This window comes from Ostrinia furnacalis, unplaced genomic scaffold, assembly GCF_004193835.3.
Source record: "Ostrinia furnacalis isolate ACB-3 unplaced genomic scaffold, ASM419383v2 OfSCF0694, whole genome shotgun sequence".
NCBI lineage: Eukaryota > Metazoa > Arthropoda > Insecta > Lepidoptera > Crambidae > Ostrinia > Ostrinia furnacalis.
The window spans coordinates 1,339,411-1,363,686 of NW_021130933.1; the positions used below are offsets into that span (position 1 = coordinate 1,339,411).

Consider the following 24,276-nt stretch of genomic DNA (forward strand, 5'->3'; position numbering starts at 1 on the left):
CGTGGCGGAGTGACTCACACAACACAAATCTCTGATACACGAAAAACTGAACGGTTGGAATAGAGATACTAGAAGAGACGTTTCAGTTGATTTGTGTTGTTTTTAAAATATGCTACCAAATAAAAAAAATCTTTCTTCCTTTAATTTTTGACGCAGTTCGGCACAATTGCATCATTTGAATATGACCAATAATATGACTAAACATGACTAGTCTAAAATACATCTTGCATTGTTCTAAATTAATAGCTCCGTTGAGCTTTCGTAGGTACTTATTTCTGAGCAATAAACTTTTCAGTAGTTTTCTGTCTCTTAAAATATCAGTATTCAATACAGTCTTTAACAGTTTTAAAGCTTCAGCTTTAAAACTTTAGGTAGTAGATTTTAACTTGTTAGATATGTAAAAATTTAAATTCATTTCTGTCTATTTAATTGCGTGTTACCAAAGCTTACAGTGTCGAAATAGGTCGGCCCTTTTCCTCGAGCTTCCGCGTGTCGACCGCCGCGGAATGCCCATTGAGCCCAGCGAGCGCTGCGCCGGCGCCGCCGCTCCGATTTTATTGTCGATGTTGACGACTCCCATGGATTTTTCATGACATATTTATATCAAAGATTTTAAATCGTAGAAATATTTTAGTTGCTTTTATATTGTATTTTCGAATAAGTTTTACTTTACCTGCTATCATTATCTAAAAATGACGCCAATTTATGGCGTGGCTGCTATTGAAGGCTGTCACTGAATTTCAATGATAGGTACATGCCTGGCTTATTTCAATTCAATTTATTTATTTTTATTTTATTTAAATATAACATTGATCCATAATGGTTAGTAGATATAATACCTTGACAACCATATTATTTTAAGCAAAACTTCTTTCTAGTGTTATTAGGTGTCTTCCTACATTCAATTTCACTCGAAGTTAAAATGTAAAGAAAGAAGTTTCCAGCTTCATAGGATTCGTGTTAACGGTACAGTTTCGAACGGTTCAAAAGAAAACGTATCCATATTGTATTGATTCATGGAATGGTGGTTCTTTTGACTTAGTAGGAACGTAGGAACACACCTCAGCAACATACTTTTAAACCAATATTCCAGAATAATACCCAACTTCCTTAACGCAGTACCTTTTTATAAGCTCTTAAATAATCTTCGTTAAAACTTTTAAGCACTCACCTTTTTATATGTCCTTTGATTAAGAGTTTAGAGAGCTAAACTAAACAAGTAATTAAAAGGAGATTCTGACCTAGAAAACGTAACAGTCTACAAAACTTTTTAAAATAAACAATTACGATGGACTAATACATTTCAGACATAAAAAAGCTTACATAACTGTTTGATATAACCTCAATAAGCCGTTGATTAAATATTACAGTAATACTACACCGGGCTGTTCCAGTTTTCAACAGAACATTCGGAAAGAATATAATTCGGTCGGATGTTCGTCTTTAAAATAATAAAAAAACGTTCAAAATAAAAACAAATGTCCGAACAGATCCATTCATAAAAAGCTCTCTTCGCGTTATGTAATCAAATTAGAGCAAACGAGGTTACAGATGTGTAGTAGATTAAATAATCAACAGAGTGTTCTAGAATTTCTTTTTTCATGCAAGAAATCAGGTTCACGTTACGAGTTTTATTGGATAATTATCGGTTTGTTATTCCTTTCTTTTATGGCGCTATTTGTTTGTAAGTACCCATTAGTTTCGGCAGGGCGTATTTCTCGGTAGCTTCTGAGAATTTGATGAAACATCAACGAGTTTGAAGATACTGTATAGTACACTCATATGTGCGTGTAATGTGGATATGGCATTTACATCATATTACATCTTTCGCGATAGGATGAATATCGAAAAAATTACCTATACTTCGATATTCGGTGGATTCACAAAATTCTAGGTTTCAATTTAAAAGTTAAGTTTTATTTACCAGAATAGAGTGTCTGATTATTGGGAATAATAAGGTACACACTTAAGCATTTCTTAATCATGATTGAAAAAGACCAATTACTTATTTAAAAACATTATTATTAATATGATAAGAAGCAATCATGATAGGAAGCAATCATGATAAGAAACAATTTTGTCTAGTGGGAAAGTATTCGATAAATTCATATTAAGTATTTCAATGAAACTGAAAAAGATTTTCTATGGAAATTACTCAGTTTGTTTGGTTTGCTCAATCAATTTTCTGCCGGTTAGAGGAATATCGTTTCCCAAGAAGTAAAACTGAGAACAATCGTATGTGCCTTTGAAACCGATTGTGTTTATTCTTTGATGTTGAGAGCTGTCGTCGGGTTCATTCAAGCAGTTGCGACAGTGGTCTCCGATGCAGATTATCCTCATTTTTTTATATCTACGGATATAAGACATATATTCGAATGGATGAATTGTTGTCGTTCTGCATGATATAAGAGCGGATGTGCAGTCTACAGACAAACGATGGCGTACGTGGTGGCAGTAAGCCCATTGTGTTACACAATGGTTTGTTGTTATTTTCGATATGAAATATTAGCGGTCATCTTACACGTAGTATTGTGAAAATTATGAATGAAAAGAAGATTCAGAGCAAATCTCGCTCTACTATATTTAGAGCGATTTAACAAAGACTCAAAGGAACAAAGGGCAAGCAAAAATTATAACAAGTATTATATAAAACTGTCTGAAAATAGAATTTGGCTAAAACCTGAAAATGATTGAAAGATGTAGGAGGTAAAATTCTAGCAAAAAATCTAATATGGTTAAGTAAGCCAGTAATCTTTTTTATGACAAAATGTGACGCTCATGCTAGTTTTTGCAAAAGTTTACTTTGTACGTTGTAATTGGTATACATAAGTAGACTATACGTATTTAAAGTGAGGTACAATTTAACGAGACATAAACATGGCACTAGCAATAAATTTTTAAAAATTATATGTAGGTAGGTAAATGTTTTTTTCTTAATAATAAAATTCCCGTAAGATGTGCTAAACACTCCCGAAGGAGCGATTGTTCACCCGCGACAGGTACCTATCTCCCACGCTCTGCTATTTGAGAAAATAGGTCACTTATTGATATTGCTATCGAAATGTATATCTCACAAGAATACCAATGAATGGCGCCTCAGAAAATGGCTGTTGATATGCAAAGTTCCACACGTTTTTATTTCCTTATAAAAGGTTTTTTATAGAATGATATTGAGAAGAGTTGGTATTTGTTGATGTTTGTGCTGATCATCTTTAGTTCGAAGGTAATTAAATTATAACATATACTTTTTCATTTATTTCAGATTTATTTAAGGAAATATATAGGTATTACATAGAAAATATCAATCTATATTTAGCTCGTATAATATCATAACCTTGTCGAGGAATACCTACACGTTCCGTATCACATTCATTCATTCATTCATCCACAGTTGGACGAAATTTCCTTGAAACTGGCCAGTTTGTTGAAATGCGGTTTAGGAACGAAGGATTAAGAGAAGTTCGCAGAAATATTATTTTTTGTTTTTGATCAATATTAGAAAAGGTCATGTTGTAGATATTTTAGTTCATGCAACTCACGAAGACGAGTTAGCTTTACTTGTGTGTGTACGTGAACATGCACATGACGATAGTGTAATGTCCATGTACACGTACACGCACATGTAAAGCTCACTCGCCTTCGTGAATTGCAACAACTATGCTTTTGGTTTTGTCTCTATAATGATGATGATTGCAATCTTCACACACACTGCACAGTTTTTTTTTTGTAACCCTTTAGTGGTCTCATACAATACAAACTTGGGTACAATTCAATTTGGTTTAGAGACAAAGAGATAGAGACGAAGAAATGTTGGTAGTTACAGGTTTGCATTACTTGCAAAGGAAATGTATTTATTGATTTATTATGTACACACAACTTGGAAATAGAGTTTATAGTTTTGACGTAGATATTGTGTCCAATAAACTACAAAGAAGCACAACGCTGAGTCGCGACTTGTGATTAAGGTCCCTGTATACTTACACACTTCTGCGAAGTTTGGTTTCTAAGAAAATGTACTGATTAATGTTAGTCAACTTCTATATACGGAGTGATTTTATTGCTATCATATTAGGTCCGTCACGCCCACGTTGTTGGAGATTCCGCTGTAGTATGATATCGAGGTGTAGAACGAAATTTCAAAATTAATTTGTGTTCCAAGGGAAAAAAAATAGCAATACCTATAACCTAAACTGTGCCAAATGGCAGTATGTTCTAAATCATTCTTTCATGTATCATGAAATGTGCATAGACCTTTACAATTGACAGTCCTACGCAAATCTATATCTGGGTAAACTATTCCGAAATACGTCTGTTTACAACAATTGCAGCTACACGATGTAAATCAAACTGTTTAAAGCTGTCTTAAATTATGATCAATTGTTACACAATTGGGAGATTAATATTATACAATATTCCAAAAATATCTACCTAATGCATGAGATGCATTTGAATGAGAACAAGGAACTGAGTAACAATGATTGACTTTTAAAGCTTTGTTAATTGAATCTGTTGATTCTTTGTTTTAGGCTGAATTCCACCATCTTATTTAACACTAACCAACACAATTAATGTTATATATACTCGTAGTTACGGTTAAAATAAGCTGGTGCAACTCAGCCTAAGATTTCCTTTTTTGTAGAGATGAAGTTCTTTAATTAAAAATAATAATTATTGGGCAATACTTGGAAGTATTAATCCGTCCGTTGACATGATCCAGTCAAGCATCGAAGTCGTTGCTCCCCGCACAAAAGGGGTTAAGACACACGCGTATCAAAACATGTTTATTCTCGATTTAATATTTCATATGAATTTCATTACCTTCCTATTTAAACATAATTCACTCACTTTGTGACAAAAATATAAAAGATCTAAAAATAATATTTTGGGCTCTAGAGTGTTTGCTCATTAGCATAAGAAATTAAATGTATATTTAGACATCCTGAAATACGAGCCTAGGCGCGGTGTACTCAAATTGTAATCAACTTTGGTTCATTCAACTGACTAAATAAAGTCAAGTTGAATGAACAAACCGAATGATTTTCACAAATATAAAATATTTTTGTGATTATTGATAGAAGGAAATTGTTTAGTAGGCGGTCTGCTGGGGGTGCGGTACCTTAACCCCAAGTATTTGTGGAAAAAAATAAAGTTAAATAATTACTACAGGTGAATTTGTTTCATTTTGTTTATTCACTAAATAGAGTTTAAAGAATTAAATAGGTTTATGCAGTTTTGAATATAAAGCTATTTAACCACAGCCTTTTAATCTGAAATAGCAAGGTGTGGCATTGGAGCGCATTTAGGTAAAATTGCGAATGCTTTTAGGAGGAATAGAAAAATGGAATTTCTAATAACATCGTTACTTTGAGGTCAACAAAATCTTTGGTTAGAACAAATTGAGTTTGGTTAAACCTTTCATAATCGACCCGGAAGTTTATTTATAGATTTCTTAATACGTAGTATGAGTTAGAGGAAGTAAGAGGAAAGAAAATTTACGTAATCTAAACGCCTCTCCATTGCCAAATGCTTTACCTACATAATGTATTCTACCAAAACAAATAAAGCACATCATTTTATTTTTATCTGGTTATAATAGGAGATATTTTGCAACAAAAAATTGACTCAAGAGTAGGATGTGAGAATAATTTCGATAATAAAAATTTATTGCCTCGTTGAAAATGATTAACTATTTGATTTGAGAAAGCAGGAAAGTTATTTTATCATTAAAATCCTTATTCATACAAGGATTTTGAGTACCAATGGGCAAGGTGACCTGAATGATACTTTATTACAAATATTAAATGAAGAATCGACAAAGCTAGAGTAAAAAAGCTCTATCAAAGGATGGCCTAACCTACATCAAGCATAACTAAGCACAATGTAAGTACAGATACTCGTATAAATAGCTTAGGAAAGTAGGTGACTTTTAAGAAATGAATAGCCTTTCAGTGATATTTGGTAGTGTGTGGGTAGGCTTTAGTCAGATAGAAGTTTATTGATATCACACGTCACATTTGTGATATTGCCGTATATATAAATATAATATAAATATAAATAAATAAATCTTTGGACAATTTCACACAGCGCCAGCTAGCCCCAAAGTAAGCAACTTAATGCTTGTGTTATGGGTGCTAGCTTAAGCTTAGTATATCACAGATATTCATTAAAACTATTCCCGTAATTATAATGACAGTTGCTTCAGAAATTTAATCTAGAAGCCATTAACCTGTAAATCGTTATATAATTAGTTGATACAAAATCTTAAGGGTGCCACGAAGAGAACATGAACATGTGATTACAAGGCGATGTGCTCTTTGGCCCAGTTAGGAATATGTGACATTATGTTTACTGAGGATGAGCACGTGTCATAATCGTGTTAAGGATATCTTTCTTTTCTTTCTTTTCAGCCAAATGACGTCCACTGCTGGACAAAGGCCTCCCCCAAGGTTTTCCACAATGAACGGTCCTGCGCTGCCCGCATCCAGGCTCTTCCCGCGACCTTTACGAGATCGTCGGTCCACCTAGTAGGAGGCCTGCCCACGCTACGTCTTCCAGCCCGTGGTCGCCACTCGAGAACTTTCCTGCCCCAACGGCCATCGTCTCTACGAGCTATGTGCCCCGCCCACTGCCACTTGATTTTAGCAATTCTGCGAGCTATGTCGGTTACTTTGGTTCTCCTGCGGATCTCCTCATTTCTGATTCGATCACGCAGGGAAACTCCGAGCATAGCCCGCTCCATCGCCCTTTGGGTGACCTTGAGCCTTCTTATGAGGCCCATAGTAAGCGACCACGTCTCAGATCCGTATACCATCACTGGCAACACGCATTGGTCAAATACTTTCGACTTAAGACACTGCGGTATTTCGGACGTGAGTATATGGCGAAGCTTCCCGAACGCTGCCCATCCGAGTTGGATTCGACGATTGACCTCTTTCTCGAAGTTGGACCTACCTAACTGGACTGTTAAGGATATCACCCGTAAGATAATCCTGAAGCGAGTTTCAGTAGTACAGTCAGCGTTAAATAGTCCGTGATATTCAAAGTAGTCAAAAAGTTCACAAAACGCTTTTGCTTTTGGTGACAACTTTGGGTGTCACCAACTAAGTATATGATGCTGACTGTACATACAATAATGTTAGCAAACTGTGTGTTACCCGAGGCGAGTTTTACCACGTGCCAATATTACCTACATTAATGAACAGAAGCCTTGTCAACGTCTAAGGACTACTACGGAAAACATATTATGCAACGAGCACAGAACTTGTATAATTCTAGGAAATTAGCATTGAGACTAATTACCTACAAAGTTTGCCGGTAAACTAATCTTAGCCAACGCTTTTGATTGGTTTCTCAACTTTAGTCGGATCAGGTACTTTCTGAGTTAAATATAGCGTTGAAAATCGTAGGTATCTTAGTAAAATTATAAGTAAAGAAATAAGAAAGGTATATTTTTTAACCCATTTCCATGACTTTTCTTTACTATTTCACGGTAAGTTAATAATAATTGATTTAAAATTGAATTTAATGTAATATTTTTGGTAAAAATGTAATAATATTTTTGGTAAAAATTTAATTCTAAGTCATACTGTATGTATAAAAATAACGGTCAGTTTTCTAGAAGTTTACAGGTAAATAATGATAGATAGTAAGAGATCAACTTCACAAGCTGAAACGCAGCCACTTGATACCGAACCTAGATATTTCTGCCTTTTCTGCTACACTTCAATCTACTTCCGAAAACACTGACCCCAGGAACTATTTACAAGTGTTACAAATGAGTCTAAATCGGCGCCAGGGAGATTAGCGTTTTGAAGAGCTCGAATCTGATTTAAGGTCACAGCGCATTGACTAATTACACCGATATGAAACTAAATCATCTCGTATCAGTTACAAACCAATATTAGATCCTGACGTCTCTAGGTCAACCTAGAAGGCCGGAACGGAGCACTTGCCTTGATCATTTCAGACATTTAATTTTATTTCAGCAGCGGATGATGAAAAAGTGCAATATTTTAAGTGTAAACATCATAAAGTCTGCCTTTGAAGATAGGACAGATAAATCGTCATTGAAACGTTTGGTAAAACAGTACTTTTAATTCCTGTGTAAATGTTAGTGATGTTTGTGTTTATGTGAAAGTCTAATAATTCCACAGAGGCCATGATCTTGAGGATCGCAGTAATCATGATGTTCATTGATGTTAAAAGTATGAACACAGATAATATTTTTTTATGTGTGGCGAAATGTAGAGCGCAATGTATGGATTTTGGTTATACAAATCTAATCTAAGTATGGTGATTAAACTTGTAAAAATATGCAAGATGCTAGTGGTTATCTAATTATGGAGTTTTGATGTTAAATGTATATTTTGATTACCTAAAAATAGTTTCATTAAGTAGTCTTTGTTTGCGCAGTAACCACAAAGATATTATGTATTTAGCATATCAAAGATCAAGCATTGTTTAATCTTACCTTTAAAATAGGCATTTATCTTTTATACTCCGTTTACATGCGGTTTCTCTTGTTTATGACATAACAGACGTAACACAGATTTAAAGGAATTAGAAGAACTGGGTACTTCTCAAATAGTATGAGATTTTCGTATGCACGAAATAACTCACGCACTACTTTACAAAGCAAAAATCATTATACCATGTTATACGAAGCAAGTTCATGGCTTCTTTAATAAATTAGAGTTAAACTGAATGTAAATAAGTAATTAATTATCTTTTATACTCCGTTTACATGCGGTTTCTCTTGTTTATGACATAACAGACGTAACACAGATTTAAAGGAATTAGAAGAACTGGGTACTTCTCAAATAGTATGAGATTTTCGTATGCACGAAATAACTCACGCACTACTTTACAAAGCAAAAATCATTATACCATGGTATACGAAGCAAGTTCATGGCTTCTTTAATAAATTAGAGTTAAACTGAATGTAAATAAGTAATTAAGTTTTTTATAGACTTTGGTATTTAATAAAAAGAAAAAAGCATACAAAAATACAATCCAACTATTTTCTAAGAATTTTCTCTGAACAAATTGTATATTTGTTTGAATTACAAATATTTGTTCTGAGGAATTATTATATTACAATGGTTGACAAAATCGCTACAAATTATTTAAAAAATAATAAAAAACATTGTTCGTACTTTGATTAAACTTTTGGTTTAATATTTCTTACTTAATCTAGTTGAATACTATGCAAACTTGACAATTAGGTAGGTAAGTAAGAAATCAATAGGTACATGTTACTCTTTTAATATTGTCATGTTTCAAAAACAATCTAACATGAAAGTTTTGACATGCTTTCGGTACAAAAAATGAACTACAAAAATATTATCAATGATAACCAACTTCAGAATTAACTAAACAATATTATTATTGACAACCCTATATCATAGGTAATTATTATTATGAGATAGTGGGTAAGAGCGCTCTCGAATCGTAAATGCTTTTTCAGTAATAATTCTTTGAAGCTGTAGAAATAACGTAACTTGTACACCATTACATATTTACCATGGTGCCTAGCGGTAATAGTGAAGATAACGTCTCTGTTAGTGGTGTTAAAACGGGCCACACTTATGTGCAGTGGTTGGTCACAATATTAGGTACTGTAAGCTGGTCTTTAACTTTAACTCTAGTTAAGAGCCGAATGCTTTGCTTCTAAGTGCTCATTAGTCGTACCTTGGCTATCGATTGAACCCTAAGAAACAATGGGCATTACCTATACAGTAAAACACAATTACTACAAAATGCAATTCTGCACTTACGCTAGAAATAACATAAAATTGTGTAACCAATCATTGAAATCAGGAGTGTCTTCTACAAACAAAGACGATGGAAAGAAAAAAAAGAAACATTTATTTTATTGTATTACAATATGACATCAGTAATGATATGATGCATGATACGTTCATTTTATTTGGCAGTTGCAACGACGCTTTTGAACTATGGACTGCAAAACGGTTGGATGTCACCCATGAAGAAAGTCCTACAGTCTAACGACTCTCCAACTGGGGTACCCTTAACTGACAGTGAAGTGTCATGGATCGCCAGTACTATGCCTATAACGGCTGTGTTCGGTGTATCGATGTACGCGTACATAGCAGACGCGTATGGGAGGAAAATAGGCGTTATCACCATGGTGATACCACAGGCGGTGAGATCCTTTTTACTCATAAAAGAATTTATAAGATGTTAAAGAAATTGCTGCTTCTGAAGCGTAAACGCATTTATATTCAGGAGCTCATATCTTTACAAAAACCTTTTTTTATTAATATGGTCTGAAAAATTCCACTACGTGTAAATTTACACCTAGAAAAGTAACACATTCTTACACGTGTTAACAATTTAATGGATTCATGCATGTATGTAAAGCATTTACCGAATTCAGTGAGTCAAATACTGGTTGAATATAAATGAAAAAGGTTTTTTAATATTCAAATGCTTTATCGCCTGAAAACAGATTTTCTATTACAGATATGTTGGATAATAACTTTGCTGTCTACCCACACAGCAGTACTTATAGTGGCGAGGATATTTGCCGGCTTGCCTGCTGGTGGGTGTTTCAACTTGGTGCCAATGTATATCAAAGAAATAAGCCAGGACAACATTAGAGGAACACTAGTGGCTCTCTCCATGATGTCGCAGAGCATTGGCTTGCTCGTCATGTACGCTATTGGGAGCTACCTAAACTATTATGTCGTTCTTTGGATTGTTCTGTGCGTGCCTATCATATCCACAGTGCTATTGGTGGTTATAGCACCTGAGTCACCGGCTTTTCTAGTCAAGAAAGGAAAAACTGAGGTGAAATCTTTTGTCTACCCATATATGCACGATTACAGTAATTTTTAATTTCAAACACGTACAAGTTATACAATTTCTTATTACAGGACGCCGCTAGAACCATTGCTAAATTAAGAGGTTTAGATATCAACAGCAAAATTGTTCAAAATGAAATTGATTTCATGAAAAATGAAGAGCACCATTATCAAACCATGGAACATATTACATTTTGGTCTATTTGTAAGTACCTCTATCTATGTAACTATTATTTTATAGCCTTTAGAAAATACGAACGGTGATGCTGTATTTTGAGTTAACTTGTTTGTAATCAAAAACTTTTCATCACTATTCATTTATGCCACCACTGTAAGAGCGCGAACCTATTCACTTCGCTCACTGGCCGATACACCCACTGGGTAGGCCTAATGTTCGCATATTAGTCCCTTCATCGCTTGCATCGTGCGGTCCACACAGCTTATGACCGCAGTCTGTGGAGGAACACTATCTGTGGTCGCGATCCTCATCAGTGAGGGAACGAGGAAGAAGAAATCGCTTTTTACGACACCCACTGATGAGCTTGAATTGTTCTTTTCTACTATATCTTAACTAGCTTTCCGCCCGCGGCTTCGCCCGCGTGGAATTTTGTCTGTCACAGAAAAAATTTATCGCGCGCGTCCCTGTTTCAAAAACCGGGATAAAAACTATCCTATGTTCTTTCCCGGGACTCTAACTATCTCTATGCCAAATTTCATCAAAATCGGTTGCGAGGTTTAAGCGGGAAAGCGTAACAGACAGACAGACAGACAGAGTTACTTTCGCATTTATAATATTAGTTGGGATCGCATGGGTGTTATTATATTTCAGTTAAAAACAAAGCTTGGCGTCGCGGCTTTATCTTATGCATGCTGATCATGACTGCATTAGACTTGAACGGTGCCATGAGCGTGATGACGTACGCCTGGAGCATCATGACGCGCTCCGGCGTCACCGTCAACCCTGAGCTACAGACCCTGAGCGTGCCTATCGTCATGATCTTGGGCTCCTTCGTGGCTATCACGTTTGTGGAGAGATTTGGAAGAAAGGTAGGCACTATGATTGATTTAATTTACCAATATAGGTATAAAACTTTACAATTTCATGAGAAAACTTACCGTCCATTGTTCGTCCTCTGTCAAAAGTCAAGTCAAGAAAAACGTCGTCCCGTTTATCGTCAGCCAGTCCTTGTCTATGTCTTTGACCATGCAGGCTGGACGCCGCGACAACGATAATAATACTACTGTGGCATCTTGTGTAATGGAAATAAGTTGTGTAAAAGTACGTACTCACATTTTGCAGCCTATAGCTAACATAATCTAAATTATTATTTAGATTGGGATAGGTACTCTTTGTGCTAATTAGGCACACGAAGAGTTAAAGCGATAGATGACTCTGACACCATGGCAGTTGTTAAAATATTGTCTAGCCATATTACAATCTTTAAATAGTTTAGCTTTAGATTTCGAATGATGTATTGAATATATTTTATCCATACATTTCCGGGACTTTTTATAGCCTCTGCTGAGTGGAGCGTTCGCTGTGACGATGGTGGCGTGGCTGTGCCTAGGGATCGTCCACATCCTGCAGGAAAACGGCGTGGCCATCCCGGGATGGGTGGCCGTCGTGAGCATCGTGGTCTCTGTATGGGCGTACGCTGCCGGCATATTGCCCGTGACTTATATTCTCTTGGCCGAGATGTTTAATTTTCAAGTAAGTATTTCATGTCATTCAGACCGGACTGTCTATTGCCCCAGAGTATCCAGGGTCGGTCCCCGCAAAATATGTACGAGTGAGTACATCTTCGTATCAGTGTAGAGAATGGGCAGCAGCGCTCTCTGAAAAACATCAATCTTTTAAACTGCGATCTCCAACCCGCCTGCCTAGCGTGGAGATTATGGCAAAACCCTCCACTATAGTGGAGGAGGCTCATAGTCCAGCAGTGGACTGTAAAGGGCTGTTGATGAGTACATCTTCACAATACATTTAACAGATTTATTTCTTAGTAGAGTGTTTTGTTATGGATTCAGTGGATGTTTACAGATCCGTGTTAAATGTTACAAGGATTTATTAAAATACAGGTTTCTCCTAGTTCCGTTTCAGTCAGTTCAGTTCTCCTAGTGTGACATCCTTAAATCAATGTATCATGTAAACGAAAGGGAATCTGTTGGTTTGTTACTTTGTATATTAATAATGGCCTATTGTTCCAGGTTCGCGCGAAGCTGATCGGCTGCATAGTGACGTACGGGTGGTTCACATCGGCAGTGCAGCTGGCGGTATACGATCCTATCTCCAACGCCTTCGGGGCCCACACGATGTTCTTCATCTTCGCTGCCATCAACCTGGCCGGTGCCCTCGTAGTGTTGATATTCGTGCCCGAAACGATGGGCAAGAGCGTCGAGGAGATCGAGAAAATTCTGTTAGGAAACCGAAAATAAATTTCAATGAAATATGAGTTTTTAATTTTAGCAACTATCCAAGTAATTTGAATGCGACGGTAACTCTGTTTGTGACCTTCTAACTACTGAACCTGATAGTTTTCTTACTATCGAGATAAACTTAAAGAGGGTGAAAAGGGAGATTTTTGTGTGGAAAATCAATCACTTCTCATGTTGGCGACATAAAAACTCATTACTTTAATTTTCGTAATAATAGTGTGGTGTTGCTAAGCGGGCGAAGGCGTGGCCAGTACGCGTGGGCAGTTAGGTAATAGGTAGAGAATGCCGTCCGGCATTAAGTCCGCCACAGTGCATTGTATTTATGTGTGTGCTGAAGTTTTAAATAAATAAATAGTCTTATAGTACGTTCAACCACACGATTTTATTTAAATTCGCAACTGGTAACTGTAAAAGATAATTATGGCACTATCTATCATTACAAGAAAACAAATTAATTTTAAGATACAATGCAAAAACTGGTTTAAGTAATTTTACTTAGGTAATATTTATTTAATAGGTAATTTACCAATTAGTACCGTTTTATTTGAAAATGAGTCAGAAAACGATACCTACAACAGCTATTTAAAGAGTTGTTGGAGATAGAAATATATAGTCAATTTGGAACGATATAAAACAAAAGAACCATGTTATGGGTAATGAAATACGATGTGTTTTATATTCTGTAATATATTTTCAGTAATTTAATGCATCAGAATGTTTTACTCTAGAAGCACGTGTAAAGTAAGTGTACCGTTAGTAATTTTCGATGGCATCATTATTTTAAATAAAATGCAAAGAAAATAGGTATGCTCGTTATGTTGTAACACGACGTTGCCACGTTTTCACGTGTCTATGCACGATAAATACTTATTTTTTTAAAAACGATTAAAAGTAGATAATTAAAAATATATATAAAAATATAACGTAATATTACACTGATACAATTTCCTTATTTCCGAAGTTTAATAAGAATGTTACCAGAAACAAGACAATATTTTGTTAATAAACATTCGATTAATAATAATAGCTGGTTAACAAGGATAACAAATGGTCGTTTTTATCAGTGGATATTGGCATTTCTGTGTAAGTGAAATAATCAGTTCTAATATTTTTTAAGAAAAGCTGGAATTTCTTCACACCATACAAGAAGGCTCTGAACGTACGTAACTGCACTGCCGAGGTCAGCCCGATTATGATTAAAAAACGAAATTTTGCCCATGGGCATCATTTAAGTGGGACACTTCCAAGACGTATTATGCCGTTTCTTCCCTTTTTGTTATAATCTAAGGTCGTTAAAGGTGTCAGTTCGACTATTATTCACTGATCCGTTGTCAGCCTATGCTGTCACGGAGAAAGAATGAAAAAAGATATGGGTCTTCCTTAACGACCGTCAGATCTATATATCGTTTAAGCATGCTTATGTTCGTTTCAGGTTCATCTGTATTCCTAGAATATGGCTTTCATGTGGGCTGGGTGTCGCCTATGAAGAAGGTATTACAGTCAGACGCATCTCCCGTTGGCGTTCCTTTGACAGATGTTGAAATATCATTTGTAGCTTGCACGTTGACATTAGCGGGTGTCGTCGGGGTGCCGATATGTACGTACATTGCTGAAGTCTACGGTAGAAAAGTTGCGGTTGTAACTATAATGTTATTGTACGCGGTAAGCAATCAAAGATAGATCCTAATAAATTACAATTTTTACAACATTAATCACAAATATTAAATTCCTTTAGGTGTCCTGGAATTTGAAATTGTTAGCAACGCACAATGCAGTCCTCATGGGAGCGAGAATAATCGGAGGTGTGTCTCTAGGAGGGAGTTTCATTGTGGTTCCGATGTATATCAGAGAAATAAGCCAAGATAGTTTAAGGGGCACGCTGGTGTCACTTGCCTTGTCGTCTCAGCATGTCGGCGTACTGGCCATGTATGCCATGGGAAGCTATCTGAGTTATAACTGTACCCTGTGGATTGCTCTTTGCATCTCCATCGTTGCAATAAGTTGTATGCCTATTGCACCAGAATCTCCAGCGTTCCTTGTAAAAATTGAAAAGTTTGAAGTAAGTTTTTCAATGTATTCAATCGACGTGACTCTATTTCTGTATTTTTTAAACTTAAGTGGGTTTTAATTTAATATTTGTATTTTATATTTTTTGCATCAGGAAGCGAAACAAGTGCTAGCAAATCTGAGAGGATTGCAAATTGATGACGTTATTATACAAAACGAAATAAACTATCTTGAAAACGTAGATTCAAATCATAAAACAGATCACAAAATGACCTTAGCTACGATATGTAAGTATTTTAAAACAATTATTTCCCAAATTCCATAATGTGTACATTACTTGTCGTAGGTATATAAGGAATTGTATTTTTTTTTGCAGTCAGGAACAAATCATGGCGCCGTGGGTATTTTCTATGTCAGATCTTATTTTGTTGCATACCATTTCACGGTGCATTTGCAATAATGACGTATGCGACGAGTATCATGACGCAAGTTGGTGTCTCCGTCAATCCAGAACTGCAAAGTCTTTTAGTGCCGCTTTGTCTGTTATGTGGTTCAGTTGCACCGATACTTTTTGTGGACAGGACAGGAAGAAAGGTAAAATTACTTCCTAATGCTGGAAGTCCGTTTCAAAAAATATTTCAACCTACTAGGTAGTTCTAACTCTATAAGTACAAATGTTTATAGTGCTACTTGAAATCAAATCAAAATTCGTTTATTTGTGGAACGTACGTAAATTACATATTACAGGTGTTAAATGAAGTGGTGGAAAATCTATATTTTGTTGGATTTTCAGCCGCTGCTTATAGGGGCATTTTCAGTGAGCGCGGTGTCACTTAGCTGCCTGGCGTCGGCGCTGCTGGTGCAGCGGAGCGGTGTAGTGGTGCCGAGCTGGGTGCCCGTGGTGACGATCGCGGCTGCGGTCTTCAGCTACTCAGCGGGAGTGGTGCCGATACCCAATATCATTATTAACGACATGTTCCAATTTCAAGTAAGAATTCATGAGTAATACCTAATCTTCGGCCTGATAATTTTGATTTCTGATTCATAAATTTCTATCAAGTGAGATGCAGGTGTTAAATGAGTCAGTTAAAATTAACAAGAACTCAAGATGCAATCTTAGGCTGGGTTGCACCATCTTACTTTAACTTTGACAAACGTCAAAATTCTTTCAAGCTCCATACAAAAAACACCGGTTATCGTTAAAGTTACGGTCAAAGTTAAGTGGTGCAACTCAGCCTTAGACATAATTCAGAGTTAGTGGACCCTCAATAAAAATGTGAAAAAAAAAGATTGGTCTAAAATCTAAATTTTGTACAAAAACTCGATGGCCCGCATTCGGGAAACCATTTTCACAACATTGGACGTTTTTTTAGTTTTGAACGTACTGTTANCAGAGGCTCATAACAGTACGCTTTATTACTTACGCTGATTGTCAATTTTCATCAGTTACTTACCGAGTTTTGAAATAATTAAGATAATTGAAATTCAGTATCAAATCATATTTATTTTTTCAGGTGCGTGGAAAGATAATTGGCCTCATCCTCATGGTGTACTGGGGCTGCACATCCCTGCAAGTAGTCTTCTTTGAGCTGATATCCAGCGCGCTAGGGCTCGACTCTGTGTTCTTCATGTCAGCTGCGATCAACATTTTCGGCGCGCTGCTTGTACTAATATTCATTCCAGAGACCAAAGGCAAGACTACAGAACAGATAGAAGACATTCTGGCTGGCAAAAGAAGTGGCAATACCCTTGAAACTACCAGCTCATGAAATAAGTGATCGTTCCCCTGAAAAATTGCAGTCATGAAACTCATCAACAACATCATCAAGCTCTTACAGTACTTCAAAAAGTGATATTGAAAATGAGAGTTTTTCTCTCACATACTAACACCCTGACGAATAAAAATTATAATTAAATACTCGTTGAACAGTGTTTCAAAATGACGTTTAGTATAAAATATAAATTATTTTTAAAACTTTGTAACTTTTTGTTAGTAAGGGGGTGTGTGCAAACATCACAAATTAGTGTGAATAAATTAATGATTAACTTTTTTAAGACAGTATTATTAATATTAGTAATTAATATTCTTTGTTTTATAAATATACGAATGCAAACTGACTACCTAACAGACTTTTATTATGTAAGTAGTAATACAATTTGTTATTAGATAGGTAGGTATATTTAAACGCGATTTTGTCTCGATAGATTGTGATAAAAAGTAACTAAGTAGGCCAAACTTATTAAAAAGCTTTTAATTGTGTTAGTCTGGAGTTTAAGCTTCAACAAACCACAACAGCTTCTGTGTAGGTAATAAAATATTTTTTGCTTGAAAGAATATCTAACAAACATCTATCTATACTCGCCAACTTTGTGTTTTAATTTGTTTGGTTTTACGTCGATTACTTCCAATTTTTACTTTCTAATGAATATTTTTCAAATTCATGTTTAATGTCTTTGAATAATAATATCTCCAATGACAAAAGACAGCTGAGGTGTACCTACCTACCTTATTATACATTCTCTAAATTGTAATAATCTAAGTAGATTAGAAAAAGAAAGAGAATTTTCTTACTTTTCCATTGGAGGTTTCCGGCTATTGGGACCGCAATTAACTGGAACCGCGGTCCCAGTCGCTGGATCCATAAAAATTTAATATTTTTCTTCCAGCGACTAGGACCACTTATAGATAACTTAAATATACAGTGTGTCCGGGCATGTAGTGATCAAACTTTAAGGGCGTAATCTATGGACAATTTTATCGATGAAAATACTTCAAATTTGGGGCTTGACCCATTTCTCGAAAAATTACATCGATTTAAGTTTTTAATTTTTAGTTTACACCTCTACTTTAAAAAACAAGCGAAAGCGTGGGTATCTTAAAAACAATAGGCAAATATTTTATATCATGCGATAGCCNGAGGCTCATAACATTTGGTGGCAGCGCAAAGGGATTCAAAAAGAGTCCCCGGTCAACGTCTACAGTTCAATTTCAAAACCAAGTTAAATCTATAAATCCAGTCTCGACGCGTGTGTGTGTGCCGTGTTGTGTGTAAGCGCCGACTCCACTGTGTGGACCTCCAATAATCCAATACACTAATTATATTTATAATACTCACATCTATTGAATACTTTAACGTAGCGTTCACACTAATTAGGCATAGGTAGGTACTCCGTCCTACTTTATGTAGTACAGATAACGACACAATAAGTTAAACACCGTGGTATCATATGTAGCTGTAATAAAAGCGTTTTCGCTACTTAAATGTGTAATTAGAGATGCTATTGACTGTACAATACGTGTACATAATACCAAATAACATTTTTATTTTGTTTCGCGCCTACAAGTTAACCACGTGCACGCGTCTTGTTCCAAATGTTTGAGAACAATGTTACCGAAACTGAGAAGATATGTTGTTAACAATATTCGTGGTACGAGTGAAAAATGGCCATACTCATTTTCAATGGGCACTCGCATTTCTGTATAAGTAAAATAATCTGTTTAATTCTGTCGTACGCAGTCGATCATTATACCTAATCGTGACTACCCGATCATAAAACGCTACGAAAACATCCGCGTGTAGTTATTTTCCACATTTCCAGCATGTTACCTATTGGATTACTAGATAATAATGTGTCCCTATTCATCAATTTCAGGTGCGTCTGTATTCCTAGAATATGGCTTAGGTACACGTAGGCTGGGTTTCACCTATGAAGAAATTCTTACAGTCCGATGAGTCTCCGATTGGCGCTGCTTTGACAGATGTTGAAGTATCGTTCATAGCTTGCACGTCAACCTTAGCGGGTGCCGTCGGGGTGCCTTTATATACGTATATTGCAGAAGTCTATGGTAGAAAAGTTGCTGTCATAATCATTAAGTCCACGTACGCGGTAAGAATTTAAGTATTAGAGCTTTATACATAAGGTTTTACACTTTGTGATACTACATATAAAATATTCTTTTAGGTGTCCTGGATATTGAAATTATTAGCAACGCACAAAGCAGTCCTTATAGCCGCAAGGATATTCGGAGGCGTCTCTTTGGGCGGAAGTTTTATTGTGATTCCGATGTATATTAGAGAAATAAGCCAAGATAGTTTAAGAGGATCGCTAATGTCACTTGCCTTGTCGTTTCAACATGTCGGCGTACTGGCCGTATACGCTATGGGAAGCTACCTGGGCTACCATATTACTTTATGGATAGCGCTTTGTGTATCTATTATAGTGTTATGTTGTACGCCTATAGCACCAGAAACTCCAGTGTTCCTTGTAAAAAAAGGAAAACTTGAAGTAAGTTTCTTTTCCACGTCCTTGGTTAAAAAATAATATATTTTTTTTATCCAAGTAATGTTTTCATTATAATAAATGTTCGTGTGGTCTCAGAATGTAATAAATGAGAGGAATGGAAGGAAAGACTTTGGAGTTAGTATGGGTACAGAACCCTCAGAACAAGAATACGACTCTCACTTAACTGATCTCCAATAAAAAGTTATTTTGTAATGTAAAAATATTCACCAGGAAGCACACAAAGTTCTAGCAACTCTGAGAGGATTGAGTGTTGATGATGTAATTATACAAAATGAAATGAACTACATGCAAAACGAACAGATATTTTACGAAACTGAAAAGAAATTGACTTTGGTTGCGATATGTAAGTACATTAGTCCTATATTAATTAAATCAATCGACTTTTTCTAAAAGTACCTAATCTTAAAATTTTTCAGTGAAAAGCAAATCGTGGCGCCGTGGGTATTTATTATGTCTAAGCATATTCTGCTGTCAGGCATTCCACGGTGCTTTTGCAATAATGACGTACGCGGCGAGCATCATAACGAAGGCCGGTTTCTCCATCAATCCAGAACTACAGAGCCTGATAGTACCAGTTTCCATGATATGTGGTTCGGTTGTACCCATAGATCTTGTAGAAAAGACAGGAAGAAAGGTAGTTAATATCTTAACGTATTTAAAATGTATTTATCGCTTTTTTAGCTTTTCTTTTTATGGCTGCGTCAGAGAATTGTGTTATGTTGGAGAAGAATATAGGAGTTTGTTCCTATATCCTACTTAAAATCTTCGCCAAGCCAAGGTGAAATGTTTAAATACTAATTGGAAGATTTTAAGTAGGATGTAATCTACTAAGGTTACTTTTACAACCAAGAAGGATATTTACATTCCTTGTGTTGTTTATAGCAGGAAATATTGGTAATATTGTGGTGCGGTTTCAGCCACTGCTTATAGGGGCATTTTCGGTGAGCGCGGTGTCACTTAGCTGCCTGGCGTCGGCGCTGCTGGTGCAGTGGAGCGGGGCGACGGTCCCGAGCTGGGTACTCGTGGTGACTATTGCGACTGCAGTCTTCAGCTACACAGCAGGAGTGGTGCCGATAGTCAATATTATCATTTTGAATGACATGTTTAAATTTCAAGTAAGAATTAAATCCTAATGAAGCTAATTTACTGTAAATAGGTACGAGTATCTACTTACAATAGATATTGTGAAAAAGTCTTCTCCATACAATATGCTTATTATAACTTGTATGAAAATCTTATGTGGTGACCTTGTCAACAGTAGTTAGTTCAAGCGAAATCTGAAAATATAATAATAGCTGTATTATGTATTGTTAAGTATCGGTAAAATACATAAATTATTTACATATTTTAACTTACTTATAAGACGTAATATAGGTTACTTATTTTCCAGGTACGTGGAAAGTTGATTGGCCTCATTCACATGTTCATCTGGAACTGCACGTTCCTCCAAGTGATATTCTTCGAGCTGATATTGAGCGCTCTAGGGCTCTACTCTGTGTTCTTCATGTCAGCATCGGTTAATGTTCTTGGAGCGCTACTTGTGTTCTTCCTCATTCCCGAGACTAAAGGCAAAACTACAGAAGAAATAGAGGACATTCTGGCTGGAAACAAAAGTGCTACTCCTGAAACTGCTTTTTTTTTTCAAGCAAGAGCTGAAAATCAGTGTTCTGCTCATTTCAGAGCAGTGTCTACACTGAGCTCTCTGCTTTTTTGCATCGCTGCGGCACACTTATACCTTAGCGCGCAGGATTTTCTTTCTTTCTCTTTGTAATGTACTATATCTTTCCTGCTACTCCTGTGTTTATTAATCTTACTTTTTGCTTCTTGTGTGTCAATGTGTTTTGCAAATAAACCATTTATCTATCTATCTAAACTACCAGGTCCTGAAATAAAAGTGGTCGTTCCCTTGAAACTTCCAGCTCACGAACTTATTACACTACTTCTTAAGGAGTGTTCGTGCGTATTTTGTTAAAGAATATACACATGAAATATGAATTACTCAGTTATAAGGTGTAAGTCCATGCCTATCAGGCGATAAATTATTGTTGCAAAGTCGCATCTATTGGAATTAATTAACAGCTACAGTGCTTGCCTTGATGTGAAGTCGTCTATACATAATCTATTATCTCTTTAATATAATTATGTACCTACTTTTTAATGAGGAAATTAGTTTTATTGATTAAAGTAAGTGACATATCTTAATTGTATCAAAAACTGTGCGTGTTTAAGATCAAATACTTAGGTACAATATTTGTTGAAAACAATGTAATTTGCTGAATTGATTGGGTTTAGGGATTCGCACCTCAAAGTTAAAAAAGTAATGTAGGTATAGGACTTGTAAATTTATGCAAAGTTAATTCTTTTTTTTTAATCAAACATTATTTAACATTGAAAAATTACATTAGGATTCAGAAATATATATGATCTTTGCTTAACAGAAACCGATAGGCAGATGATAAAATTTAGGGTATGGAATCAGCACGCGAGTCCGACTCGCACTAGACCTATTGTTAACAATGACGCGCATAACGATCATAATTGAAGATACAAAGAATTCAAGAACAAACCTCATGTCAAACTATTGTTTTGCGACCATTTTAATACAGTACGAGTTTGCTTTGCAAAAATTCTGACCATCAAAATTAAATAAAGTACTACCTACTCGCAAAGACGTGCTGAGTACTTTTTTTTTCCGAAAACCTACCTTTCCTACCTGCTAGTAAAGAAATATGTAACACGTAGTTTCTTTTAATGTTTTTCTAGAGCTTATGCCAAAATATCTTGTGCCAACAATAGGTTTCCTAACATAACATCGTAGCAATATTCAATGCTACCGGACATGTTTTGCATAACAGGCAGTCCTGCTATGCCTATTGTTCTAGGTCAGACCCCTCTGCTATTCAGCCATGTTTGCGGCCCTCTTACCCTTATAAAGGGTTGTTGCACCTGAAACGTTCCCATCACGCGTCCTCGGGGTTCTTTACCTGCCTTCGAGTGGATGGCTTTATAGGGAGACACCAAGTTCCGATCACATACTGCTGTCGTCCTAATTGATGGGCCATAACCATAGTAGAGCTATCGAGATTTGTGTATATTTTAACTTTTCCAAATGTAATGAATTTCTATATCATACCAAGCAAAATTTGTTCAGAATTCGGGTTTTCAGACTTTTCAGACTTGATAAAGATTCCGATCCGACATTTCCCAACAAATGAATTAGAATTTGATCAATTTTTTTATTTCACATATTTATTGAGTTCGTCATCATACGTTCGTTCATTCGTTTCCATCTTTTTACGCAGTCCTTTTTTGTACAAAGGAGTTTTGACTAACGACGTTTCCATTTCAAACCTCGACGCAACCAACCCGTTTATTGTTCTGAAGTGGGAACACGCGTCTGTTGTTCCCATATTTTCACGTGACTGATAATTTTGTAATTCACGGGACATTGCCGTGAAAGGATTTAATTATTAACAACCTTATACGATAATAGTGCGTGTACCTCACACGGTGCGCTAATCGAAAGGTTAATCATCTGTGTTCCTATGTAGAATCGTAATCCAAAATACAAATATAATTTTGCTCAATGGAATACCTACTTCTAAGCTGTTAAGAAATACCCATTGTATGTGTGTTTCATACTCAGAATTCGTTTGAACGAACAGTCCTTTGACTCGAGACCAACTTGTAAGCAAAGGTGTTGATTTAATCGACTTCGATAGGTTTTCTTAAAGTCACCTTTAGATTGTACTTAGTAATAAAAAATACTTAAATAAAAACCTCCATCACTAGTTATGTAGCTAAGAGCGTAGTAACCTACTGAAAGACAAATCAAATGATGAAAAAAAAATAAGTCGTAAACCATATTTTATACAAAATTCAAGTTCTTTAATAGTGAAGGTTGCCTATCACCACTTCGGAATAACATGTCGGCTGGTGCTGCGAAGTAGTGGTGGGAGAAAGTCACCCCGTAAAGAAGTGGTAAGCCAAATATGCTTGCGTTACGAGTGGGCTCACCACAAATGTCCATTTAGGTAAGTAGGTATATTTATTTTGAATTTTGTTTTAATTGCCTGATTAATTTGTTGGAAGTTTAAATATAGTTTCGTTTGAATTAATTGAGAGAATGCGTACCTATACCTACAGAAACAACTCGATTCGAAACCAAAACAACTCGATCGAAGTGATTAGCCGTAGGTCGTGAACTTTAAGAAAATATTTTATATTTTTAGAGTTCAGAGTATATGTATAGGCCAATCACATCGCCAGAAAAACATAAAATATTCCAAGTTATAATTCCAAGGGGATCCAAGATTTCCGCTACCCGGCTTTTACTCCTAGGTACTTGAGATTTAACACTTGATGTCATTTAGTACCAACTTCGGAATTAAATGTACCTAGCTTACGTTTAAATCTATATATATAAAAATGAAACCCGTTTCGCGTTGTCACGGCATCACGTGTGAACGGCTGAACCGATTTCGATAATTCTTTTTTTTAAATGTTTGTGGAAGTCCAAGGATGGTTCTTACGGAAAAAAATATTAAGAAAATCTCTACGCTAAGGCGGTACGAAGTTCGCCGGGTCAGCTAGTAAGCCAATAAAATTACACTGAATGACTAACATCACTTGTTTAGTCTTGTTAAAACACTTAGGCTGAGTTGCACCACCCAACTTTGACGGTAATTACAACGACAACCGG

The 24,276-nt window shown here is 35.9% G+C and overlaps 3 protein-coding genes across 3 annotated transcripts; all 3 read left to right on the plus strand.

The window, feature by feature from the left end:
• Positions 1-9,461: 9,461 nt before the first annotated feature.
• Positions 9,462-13,380, plus strand: LOC114349656 (facilitated trehalose transporter Tret1-like). The gene is made up of 7 exons (XM_028300116.1): positions 9,462-9,614; positions 9,936-10,165; positions 10,486-10,812; positions 10,899-11,031; positions 11,656-11,873; positions 12,343-12,537; positions 13,035-13,380. Exons 1-7 carry the CDS (start codon positions 9,524-9,526, stop codon positions 13,260-13,262), a joined length of 1,422 nt encoding a protein of 473 aa, XP_028155917.1. The 5' UTR covers positions 9,462-9,523; the 3' UTR covers positions 13,263-13,380.
• Positions 13,381-14,574: 1,194 nt separating this feature from the next.
• LOC114349655 (facilitated trehalose transporter Tret1-like) lies at positions 14,575-17,311 on the plus strand. The gene is made up of 6 exons (XM_028300115.1): positions 14,575-14,924; positions 14,998-15,321; positions 15,424-15,556; positions 15,646-15,863; positions 16,063-16,257; positions 16,784-17,311. Exons 1-6 carry the CDS (start codon positions 14,601-14,603, stop codon positions 17,036-17,038), a joined length of 1,449 nt encoding a protein of 482 aa, XP_028155916.1. The 5' UTR covers positions 14,575-14,600; the 3' UTR covers positions 17,039-17,311.
• Positions 17,312-20,073: 2,762 nt separating this feature from the next.
• Positions 20,074-22,030, plus strand: LOC114349574 (facilitated trehalose transporter Tret1-like). Its single transcript, XM_028299988.1, has 4 exons — positions 20,074-20,208; positions 20,492-20,689; positions 20,965-21,219; positions 22,013-22,030. The coding sequence occupies exons 1-4, from the start codon at positions 20,074-20,076 to the stop codon at positions 22,028-22,030; spliced, it is 606 nt and encodes a 201-aa protein (XP_028155789.1).
• Positions 22,031-24,276: the final 2,246 nt, after the last annotated feature.

Coding starts and splice junctions, on each gene's coding strand:
- LOC114349656 (XM_028300116.1), top strand. CDS start 9,524: ATGGTGCCTAGCGGTAATAGTGAAGATAACGTCTCTGTTAGTGGTGTT. Junction 11,874..12,342: donor TGGAGAGATTTGGAAGAAAG/GTAGGCACTATG, acceptor GACTTTTTATAG/CCTCTGCTGAGTGGAGCGTT. Junction 12,538..13,034: donor CCGAGATGTTTAATTTTCAA/GTAAGTATTTCA, acceptor CTATTGTTCCAG/GTTCGCGCGAAGCTGATCGG.
- LOC114349655 (XM_028300115.1), top strand. CDS start 14,601: ATGCTGTCACGGAGAAAGAATGAAAAAAGATATGGGTCTTCCTTAACG. Junction 14,925..14,997: donor CTATAATGTTATTGTACGCG/GTAAGCAATCAA, acceptor AAATTCCTTTAG/GTGTCCTGGAATTTGAAATT. Junction 16,258..16,783: donor ACGACATGTTCCAATTTCAA/GTAAGAATTCAT, acceptor TTATTTTTTCAG/GTGCGTGGAAAGATAATTGG.
- LOC114349574 (XM_028299988.1), top strand. CDS start 20,074: ATGACGTACGCGGCGAGCATCATAACGAAGGCCGGTTTCTCCATCAAT. Junction 20,209..20,491: donor TAGAAAAGACAGGAAGAAAG/GTAGTTAATATC, acceptor GTGCGGTTTCAG/CCACTGCTTATAGGGGCATT. Junction 20,690..20,964: donor ATGACATGTTTAAATTTCAA/GTAAGAATTAAA, acceptor CTTATTTTCCAG/GTACGTGGAAAGTTGATTGG.